Source organism: Gadus chalcogrammus, chromosome 8, assembly GCF_026213295.1.
Source record: "Gadus chalcogrammus isolate NIFS_2021 chromosome 8, NIFS_Gcha_1.0, whole genome shotgun sequence".
In the NCBI taxonomy this organism is placed as follows: Eukaryota; Metazoa; Chordata; class Actinopteri; order Gadiformes; family Gadidae; genus Gadus; species Gadus chalcogrammus.
In genome coordinates, this window is record NC_079419.1 from 19,537,437 (window position 1) to 19,547,974 (window position 10,538).

Consider the following 10,538-nt stretch of genomic DNA (forward strand, 5'->3'; position numbering starts at 1 on the left):
ACACACACACACACAACGTTTGAAAACACACATGCTAACACACATAAGAAAGTGTGCTTGTGTGCATGCATGAACACACTCATATGCCTGCGCACATTCACACACAAAACATGCTCACTTTCACACCTTTTTTTTTCCCCACACACTACGGACACTAACCCTCATCATTATTAACACATATACAAATCACAGACATATGTTCAAACACACACAAACTCGCCTACGCACACGCACAGATACCCGCACACAGGCCATACTCACACGCGCGCACACACACACACACACACACACACACACACACACACACACACACACACACACACACACACACACACACACACACCTACACATCACAAACACAGCCAGCAAATCCGCTCCACTGGGAGACTATTACCAGTAAAGACTCTGCAGAGAGGCTCCGTGGGAGGAGGCTTCCATGTGCTCTATCCAGAGGTGCAGGGGCCCGGTCGGCAGGGGCCCGGTCGGCGGGGGCCCGGGCCGTGTGGTCCTCTGGAGGAGGTAACGGGATAGCCCCGAGACGGCGTTGGGAACGCATGACTGCAGCGGGGGAGACCCCTATCTCTGGGGCCCCTGAGGGGCCCGAGCCCAGGTGGTTAATACGTTCATATGAGTCTCATACTGTTATTAAACGGGGGGTGAGGTGAAGTGTTGAACGGGGGGCGTGGTGTTCTGCCCTGGTGTGGAGAGGAGCTGCTGGGGAGAGACCGTATGCAGGCTGATACCCTGTGAAGGGACTGAGGAGAGCAGGCCAGGCGCTACAGAATCAACCTCCTCCGGTTTGACCTTTATTCAGCTGGATTTAACCGAAATTAAAACCTTCTTTTCAAGAGCACCCTGGTCAAGAAGGCAGCATATAACACCAGGGTTACAGAGAAACGACACAACGCTGTGATCACACCATGAGAGTAGCATACGAGAGAGGCAGAGTAGTTGTTGTTGTCCATACTCTGTGCAGCAGTTGGACTTTGTGTACGGCCTGCAGTATTGATGCTATGCGTAGATTGTTCTCTGCCTCGTTTGTGAGTGGCTCTGGATAAAAGAAGAATGAGGCCATGGGGGGATGAGGAGGACCTTTATTTCCTTCCAGCGTTGTTTGTAATCCATAGAAAAAAACTCCAGATTGTGGTTGGAAATAACCCAGGCAGCGCTGAGTCATATGCAGCTGAGACACAGATAATAACCGTTGTTCAGCGTGCTCTATTGATGAGAGGGCAGGAGCAGGGGGGGAAGGACAAGTTGGCTCCAAACAGGTTTACCTGGGGACGGAACCACAAGGGGAGTGTAGCGCGCTAACCAGCGGACGGGGAGTGTAGCACTAACCAGTGGACGGGGAGTGTAGCGCTAACCAGTGGACGGGGAGTGTAGCGCTAACCAGAGGACGGGGAGTGTAGCGCTAACCAGTGGACGGGGAGTGTTGCGCTAACCAGAGGACGGGGAGTGTAGCGCTAACCAGTGGACGGGGAGTGTAGCGCTAACCAGAGGACGGGGAGTGTAGCGCTAACCAGTGGACGGGGAGTGTTGCGCTAACCAGAGGACGGGGAGTGTAGCGCTAACCAGTGGACGGGGAGTGTAGCGCGCTAACCAGAGGACGGGGAGTGTAGCACGCTAGCCAGTGGACGGGGAGTGTAGCGCTAACCAGAGGACGGGGAGTGTAGCGCTAACCAGAGGACGGGGAGTGTAGCGCTAACCAGAGGACGGGGAGTGTAGCGCTAACCAGAGGACGGGGAGTGTAGCGCTAACCAGAGGACGGGGAGTGTAGCGCTAACCAGAGGACGGGGAGTGTAGCGCTAACCAGAGGACGGGGAGTGTAGCGCTAACCAGAGGACGGGGAGTGTAGCGCTAACCAGAGGACGGGGAGTGTAGCGCTAACCAGAGGACGGGGAGTGTAGCGCTAACCAGAGGACGGGGAGTGTAGCGCGCTAACCAGAGGACAGGGAGGTGACAGGGCCTGCACGGCGCTGCTAGCAGTGCGCTGCCTGGCTGATGAACCCAGGGCTTTAATCAGGAGTACAAAGAACAAACACATGGTCTGCTGCTCTCCCGGCCTAGGTGCAGAGCATGCCGACGTGCATTAACACACACACACAGTGACGCAGGTTTCCCCGAATGCACCGCACACGCACACATGTACTCACACACTCGTCCATCTGTGCATGTACACACAAACACATGCACACACCTACTCCTATCCGCCCACCCATCTGTGCATGCACACACACACACACACACACACACACACACACACACACACACACACACACACACACACACACACACACACACACACACACACACACACACACACACACACACACACACACACACATAAACTCACCCACACAGACACACACACTGGTGCCTACAAAGGTAAAGACAAAGAGTTCCCTCCGGCCGCCGACCCACCCACCCACTTACCGACCACCCCCGCCTCCTCCCATTATTAGCCTCATCAGTTGACTTGTGGAGCTCTTGAGGTCTGCAGGTCCCCCCACCCCCCCTGCTCCTCGCTGAGGAGCTGCAGGCGCCGGGCTGTAAACAGCTCCAGAGCGCCGGGGTGAAGGTAAGCAGCAGGCAGCAGGCGTCCCCGTGTGGGCCCTCAGCGCGCCGTCTGGAGGAGGAGGGCTAAGAGCTGCCAGCTGCAGCGCTACGAGGACACGGAGCAACGCCCGGCCCGGCCCCCCCACAGGAGGGACCCCCCCCACCTCCCCTCACACCGCCCGCACCCGTCTGGTTGGTGTCGTCAGTGAGGTTAGAGAGAGAACAGGTTCTGGACGGAGAGTGTAGTTCCCAGCTTAAAGGAACTGGGTTCGATCCCCCCCCCGAGTGCCCACAGCGTACCTCCAGGTACACTTCAGGTACGCTGGTGCACTGAGCCAGTAGCACCTTGCCCCCCTACCTGCCCTTTAGGAGCCAGTATCTGAAACCCCGCTGGTCCCTTTGTGTGAGTGGTGAACTGAAGTAATTGAGGGTGAGTTTGTTTAGCTTCAGCGGCGGTGCTTGGTAGTGGTGCAAGTCAGAGTTTGAGTTGTTTTCATTTCCATGTGAACAGATCACAATAACAGACCCAAGGGCTCCTGACACTGACGGGATCAGTTACTGGTCTCTCCATCTGAAATACACTCTTCTCTTTTCTGCATTTTTGTTTTTTGGTCTTACTTGTGCCGCTCTCTCTCTCCAAATGTTCTCACCCGTGAGGCGTGTGTGTAGGTGACTGGAAACGGTAAATTAAGTGTAAAAAATTTACAAAAACGGTTTCTTTGAACTGAGTTCAAAGAAAAAAACAAACATGATGAGTGAAGATATGTTTCCATGCTGGTGTTTCCTTCGACGTGTTGCACAGAAGGTATCTCAACCCCACAGGCCACATCTATATCTCCACCAACGATGCTTACATCACACACACTGATGTGTTCCTCCATAGGCTTTCACTGCCATCGCAGCGTTATCGGCGCTATCTGGAGATAACAGGTGGGGGTTGATGCGTGGCCGTAAGCTCTATCACATCAGATCACAGCACATTCATTGCACGCTTTGTGTTTCATGCGTTCACGTTCCACAGGATCAGAAAGGAGCGAGTAGAAGGCAGAGTGCGGCTTCGAGAAAACGATTGAATCAGAATACGGGAATCCTTTATTTGTGTGCCTCGGAACAATCTCATGATGTATTGATAGCTGTTTACTTAAGTCTAAGATAGATTTGTCACGCTCATGGAATCTCACTTGCTTTGTGTTTTGTTTTTCCTCTGAACTTTGAACTTTTCAACCTTGCAGCGAAGGTCTTCCATCGCAGAGCGATTCCATGATCCTCAATGTATGATAACTAGCGCTAACTGCGACTGCGGCGGCTATACCAGGAACCAACTTGCTGACCTCTGGTCAGTTTATCTCTGGGGACAGAGGATAAACTCAGATGGCCCCAGGTTGTGTGTGCGTGTGTGTGTGCGTGTGTATGTGTGTGTGTGTGTGCGTGTGTGTGTGTGTGTGTGTGTGTGTGTGTGTGTGTGTGTGTGTGTGTGTGTGTGTGTGTGTGTGTGTGTGTGTGTATGTGCATGTGCGTGCGTGCGTGCGTGTGTGTGTGTCTGTGTGTGGAGCTCCGCAGCCAACACAAGCATCCACGCAGCACGTATATAAACATCCACCTCCATCTATAACGCCCCTTATCTCTCTTTCTGTATCTTCGCGGGTTTCAGTGGGGGACCTCCGCGAAGTGCTCTGTCTCTCTCTCTCTCTCTCTCTCTCTCTCTCTCTCTCTCTCTCTCTCTCTCTCTCTCTCTCTCTCTCTCTCTCTCTCTCTCTCTCTCTCTCTCTCTCTCTCTCTCTCTCTCTCTCTCTCTCTTAAAGAGATTGCCTTTGTTTCTCTATCGCAGGGATTGCCCAGAAAGAATGCCTTTGACAGGTATATCAGGGGCGTGGGGCGGTGTTGGGTGAGGAGGTGGGGGAGTCTTTGAGCCCCTGTCTCTGAAGCAAGCCAAAACGAGCCACCCTAGCTGGCAACACACACTGGCCTTTAGTGCAGCAACAATAAACACGCTGTCCTCTGGCATTGTGGACGTGATTTATGTGACATGTGGGTTTCTTCAGGGGCCCCCAGGGCCTGCTTTTATTATTTTTTCCCTACAGTATACCAACTATTGTTAGTTCACAGATAACCCTATCGCCCGCATTTACCTGCCCTTAGTTTATGTTAGCGCATTCAGTGCCGCTGCCATGGAAAGAGGAAAGGTTGACTGAGTCCTGGCTCACCTTTTTGCTTATCTTCTCTCTCTCTCTCTCTCTCTCTCTCTCGCTCTCTCTCTCTCTCTCTCTCTCTTTCTCTTGTCTCTCTCTCTCTCTCTCTCTCTCTCTCTCTCTCTCTCTCTCTCTCTCTCTCTCTCTCTCTTTCTCGTCCTCTCTTGCTCCCCCTTCTACTCTTGACTCAGGTGTGGCCAGATGGAGGATGTGGAGGAGGGATAGACGAGCAATGTCCTCCCTCATGTCGCACAGTGCCAAGGTTTGTGATGCTTTATTTTATCTGTCTCTGTCTGTCCTTCACTTTCTCTTTGTTTCTATCCGTCTGTCTGAATGTCAATCTCTTGCTATGTCTGGCCCTGTCTGTCTCTGTTTTATGTGTGTGTGTGTGTGTGTGTGTGTGTGTGTGTGTGTGTGTGTGTGTGTGTGTGTGTGTGTGTGTGTGTGTGTGTGTGTGTGTGTGTGTGTGTGTCTGTGTGTGTGTGTGCGTGTGCGTCTGTGAGTGTGTCTGCGTGAGTGTGTTTGTGTTTGTGTGGCTGGTTTTAACATTCTGTTAAAAGCATAAAAGCGTTAACATTCTGTTAAAAGCGAACGCCTGAGGTATCCAGATTCTGCTCCCAAACAGATCATTTATTCCCTCCTTTACATTTTTAATAAGCTCCAATTCTGTGAAAATCCCAGACTTTACGTTCCCAAAAAAAACAAATGGAGGCTTAGACTTCTCCTGCTGTGCAATTAGCCGGGGAACCGACCCCAGTGCCGGAGGCTGTCCCCCGAGTGGGCGGGCCGCTGGCGCACTGCAACCTACCCTCGCCTCCGCCCGCCAGCGTGTTCGACAACAACGGGAACTCAAATAGCGCACAAAATGTTTCTGCAGTTGGCCGCTTACACGTAAAACATTCCAACTCCACTCTAAAGGTGCTGCTGTGGGTGGTGGTCTCTCTGCTGCCCCTAGTGGGAGGAGCCGGTACGGGGCCTGACCGAGCGGACCCCGGAGAGGGGCCAGACCCGGGCCGGGCCCTGGGCCTGTGGGGGAGCCAGGAGGAGAGGGAGCTTCCTGTCCCGCTGCCAGCGGTGCTGGAGGAAGAACCGGAAGACCACAGTGACCCCTACCCCACCTGGCACGCGCTCCACGGTACACACACACACACACACACACACACACACACACACACACACACACACACACACACACACACACACACACACACACACACACACACACACACACACACACACACACACAGTTTAGCTCTAGCCTCGTAATCAAAACATATTTGACTTTATTTAAACTTTATCTCCTCATGTCCTCCTCCTCCTCTCCTCCTCCTCTCCTCTCCTCATGTCCTCCTCTCCTCACGTCCTCCTCCTCCTCTCCTCTCCTCCTCCTCTCCTCACGTCCTCCTCTCCTCCTCCTCTCCTCACATCCTCCTCCTCCTCTCATGTCCTCCTCCTCCTCTCCTCACATCCTCCTCTCCTCTCCTCATGTCCTCCTCCTCCTCCTCCTCTCCTCTCCTCATGTCCTCCTCCTCCTCTCCTCTCCTCACGTCCTCTTCCTCCTCACGTCCTCCTCCTCACCTCCTCTCCTCCTCTCCTCCTCTCCTCTCCTCCTCTCCTCCTCACCTCCTCTCCTCCTCTCCTCCTATCCTCCTATCCTCCTCTCCTCCTCTCCTCCTCTCCTCTCCTCCTCTCCTCCTCACCTCCTCTCCTCCTCTCCTCCTATCCTCCTATCCTCCTCCTCTCCTCCTCTCCTCCTCCTCAGATCCGTACGTGGCAGACGAGGCCGACGACCACCCCAGCCGCCGGTGGGCGGGCCGCTTCCCGCGCTCCTCCGAGACCTCGGAGCCCCCGCCCCACGGGGCGCCCAAGAAGAAGAAGAGACGGAAGAAGGAGAACGAGGGCGAGAGGGAGAAGGGGCGCGGCGAGAGGGGCCGGGGGCGGGGCAAACCCAGCCGCACGCCCAAGCAGAGCAGCCGGGACTGCCGCGTGGAGAAGCGGGAGATGAAGGTGCGCGACCTGGGCCTGGGCTTCGACTCGGACGAGATCGTCCTCTTCAAGTTCTGCGTGGGCTCCTGCCAGTCGTCCCGCACCAACTACGACCTGGCGCTGAAGGCGCTGCTGCAGAACGGCTCGCTGCCCCGCCACACCGCGCGCAAGGTCAGTGGCCAGCCCTGCTGCCGCCCCGACCGCTACGAGCCCGTCTCCTTCATGGATGCGCAGACCACCTGGAGGACCATCACCTCCCTGTCGGCCGCCAGCTGCATGTGCATGGGCTGAGCGAGGCCGGGAGGACGCGTTCCCACCGAGGGAACGTAGAGGACACTACAGCAACAACGACAACAGCAACCACAGTGGAGCCTACTGTCGGCCATTACTCATCACATGAATGGAGCTACAGCGAGCGGGGGAAGCGCCACGACCGCGCTGCAGGCTCCAGGCGGGCCCCCGGGGCCCTTCGGCCGTAGGGAGACAGAGGGGCCCCGTCCAGCAGCACCGCAGTGCACAGAGCAGGGCCCCCCCCTTATAAGGAGAGGACAGCAGGAGGAAGTGATGGAGGACGCTCGCTGCCCCCTCAGGGAGGGGTCTTCCTGGGGAAGGAGAGCTCTGGGTGGCTCTCGTCAGCGGAGAGCAGGGGTTGGAAGATCAAAGACCAGGGGGGGGGGAGGGGGGGAGTGTTCTAGGAACAAAAGCATCGACTTACTGTATAGTCTCTCTCTGTTCCAAGGATTGTTTTTCCAAACTGAACAAATGGCGCCTCGTATAAGCCAGCATTACTCATGAAACACTCATAAAGGGAATACGATTTATAGTCGTACACGAGAAAGGAGGATCCAAAAGCTGTTTTCCATGGGTTCACCCTCTTGTGCTATAAGTATTTTAAATGTGTATGTTCTGTATCTCTAAGAGAAGAGAAGACTGTGGTCCGAAAGATGTTGATACTCCATTATTGTTGAAAGAATACCTTTTTTTTCAATACCCCCTAAACAAGAGAACCAGTAATTTTTTTATAATTATTTTTTATGATCAAGTGAACTCAACACAATGGATGCTATGCATCCTCATGCATTACTGTATAGTACAACATATATTTATTTCTTGTAAGTTATTTATTTATTACTGCTTCATCTGAGAGCTTTGTCTATGAACCACAACTATTTATTACCAAGATCGTATCAGCCTTGTTGTTTTTGGTTACTTAATATACATATATATATGTGATAAAAGTGTGTAAAATGTGTACAACACATCAACTCCCCAGAGGTCAGCCCAGGTCCAAGTTGTACCGGACCCAAACCAAGGAGGTGTACCTACAGAGATGGACCGCTCCATTTAAAACACACGTAGACAGACACACAGACAGACCGGGACTGACAGAGCCTCTGCACCTGGAGCCCCAACCCCCACCGCCGGGACTCCGACTCCCATGAGCCGTCGTTCAGTCAGACCCCCTCCTGACCCGGCTCCGGGGGTCCTGACAGAACCCGGTGGAGGAAAGTGGTCCAACCAATAAACCTAATCAAATAAGACCAAGCGCTGTTCACCACATATTTCGTTAACACTAATTTATTTGTTATATTATAATTTCTGTATTGGAATACCTCAGGTGTGTTTATATATAGGCTACGGTGTATCTATATGATTAGCAGCATTTAGAAATGAAAGCAAATGCTACCAGTGTGAAATCACCAGTCCTCCGGTCCCGAACGACAGCATGAGGGTCAGCCCCCGGTCCGTTGGTTTGGGATCCTCTCGTTTTCAAAGTTCAACAACTTGACACCAAATAATGGATATAGAGTCCTAGTATTCAGATTCGTTTAGTTAATTTCATGTAGATTAATGTACCTCATTGATCCAAGCCATTTCCCTAACTGTCGTAGCTTGTCGACCATTCAAAACCAATTCTCCAGGTAGCAGAGAGAACTTGGTTACAGGGCCGGCGATCGGCATAGGCGAGCTAGGCGACTGCCTAGGGCGACAAATGCGTTGGGGGCGCCCTCTGGTGGCAGTCAATTAAAATATACAACGCGAACGGAGAAGGGAGGGGGCGCGGGAGCAATCGCCAGGGCGGCCCGAAACCGTCACCGTAGCACCCCCCCCCCCCCCCCCCCCCCCCCCCCCCCCCGCTCGGATGACCTCAACTTAAAGACCTGTCCGCCTAGGGCGCCGAAACGGCCAGCGCCGGCCCTGCTTGGTTAACAATACTGTCTGTCCCGGGTATAAGTTTTCTGTGATGCATTAATGTTGAATAAAGTTTCTGAAGAGCACTTAACATTATAAGCCCTGCACGGTATTATGTATCCAGCTTTTTCCCCACCGATTCATGATAACCTGTGCTATTACGTCCTAATATTTTAATATTATCATACTGTCTGTGATATTATTAACATCATGTTTATTTGCATGCATACATCCGTTATGTTTGACATAATTGGACGTTTCATAGAGTTAATGATTAGTTCAAACAAAACCCATGTAACTGCCTGTGCTATTTTGTGGGAATGACCCTCTGCTATGTTGGAGCGCCACCATGTGGCTGAACATGGTTAATGCAGGCATTATAATCGACGGGAGAGGGCGTCGTGTCCTAACTTCAAATGAGCGGCAATCCTGACCTGTTGCAGACGACGAGATTAGTAAGGAGAACACAGCAACTGCACTGGATTGTTAATGTGATCATGTAGAAAATACAGGATTGTGAAACAAAGAAAAGTTCCATATCGACTTTTTGATAATAGTTCGTTAGCGGAATATGGGTTAGTCAATTCTACATAATTGGTTTCTGGTTGCTTTTTATTGCACACAATTAAACACATCATAGTGATTATCATCATGAACATCACAAACATGTAGGCTAGGCTTAATACTGGCCTTTTAATTTTCTTTTTAATTTTCCTTAACCTTTTCATATTCATAATACATATATAGCTCCCGTTTCCAAAATACCAACCAGTAGGCAAAACCATAAATATTAACTTCATATATACGGAACATTTTTTATTTTCCAACACAGAACCCCGCAGACCCGAGCCCTGGTGAGCGGAGTAGCAACAGACCAGTATGCCTGCACAGATACACAACAACCATCTCAGAAAAACAATGACACTTGGATTCACTCAGTGAATATATCTTGCTATTGTGCTATAATGCATAATAACAATTATGCATGCACTCTGTAGGTACCCATAGGGTATATTGTAAAACGATTCCTACCACTCGGTAAAGGGAAGTTCCTGTGTGTCCTATAACTGATCCCATACTGCTATAGGCCTGTTTAGTGATAATACAAGGGGCCCTCGTTAAATGCATTTGACCGACAGAGTGGAGCTGGGTGTGCCGAAGGTGCACGTGACAATGTCCACTTTCCTCGTGAGCGCGCACTGATGGAGGGACTCCACGGAGCACACGGCCTGTAGCGCCCCACCGATGCGATCGTCAGGGGCAGACACGGTGGGTTTGGGAACCATTGCTGCCGCCATCTCTCCCTCCACGGAGGTCACGGCTGAATGCTCCACGCTGAACGGATGGTAGTCGGCCCGGGCGGTGTCGTAGTCCCAAGCCTGCCTGGTGGTGAAGTCGGTGAAGGAGGTTCCTCTGTCGTCAGACGCCTGGTCCTCCGCGGGCTTCCGAACCTTGGCCGTGCGTAATGCCGTGCGTAATGACGCGTAGCTGGTGTCGTTGCTGTGGTCAAACAACTGGGGCGAGTTTTGTCCCACCCAGCCCGCCGAGTGGACGCGGTCCTCCTTGACATGTCCCACTGTCCGCTTCAACCTCTCACAGCCCTTCACCAAC

General features: G+C 52.4%; 2 protein-coding genes across 2 annotated transcripts in view; one reads left to right on the forward strand and one right to left on the reverse strand.

The window, feature by feature from the left end:
• The first annotated feature begins 920 nt into the window (after window positions 1–920).
• On the forward strand, window positions 921–7,275 carry LOC130387920 (artemin). The gene is made up of 4 exons (XM_056597213.1): window positions 921–926; window positions 2,504–2,581; window positions 5,667–5,883; window positions 6,511–7,275. Exons 1-4 carry the CDS (start codon window positions 921–923, stop codon window positions 7,023–7,025), a joined length of 816 nt encoding a protein of 271 aa, XP_056453188.1. The 3' UTR covers window positions 7,026–7,275.
• Window positions 7,276–10,045: 2,770 nt separating this feature from the next.
• The window catches only part of ptger4c (prostaglandin E receptor 4 (subtype EP4) c), a 1,642-nt gene continuing 1,149 nt past the window's right edge, over window positions 10,046–10,538 (reverse strand). Inside the window, exon 2 of the mRNA XM_056597214.1 lies at window positions 10,046–10,538. This exon is cut by the window's right edge and continues 134 nt beyond it. Within this exon, the coding sequence (XP_056453189.1) occupies window positions 10,046–10,538 (493 nt within the window).

What these genes read in the sequence shown, in the direction of transcription:
- LOC130387920 (XM_056597213.1), top strand. An exon ending in TCCAGAGCGCCGGGGTGAAG is followed by an intron (nt 2,582 to 5,666) that starts GTAAGCAGCAGG and finishes TCCACTCTAAAG; the next exon opens with GTGCTGCTGTGGGTGGTGGT. An exon ending in CACCTGGCACGCGCTCCACG is followed by an intron (nt 5,884 to 6,510) that starts GTACACACACAC and finishes CCTCCTCCTCAG; the next exon opens with ATCCGTACGTGGCAGACGAG.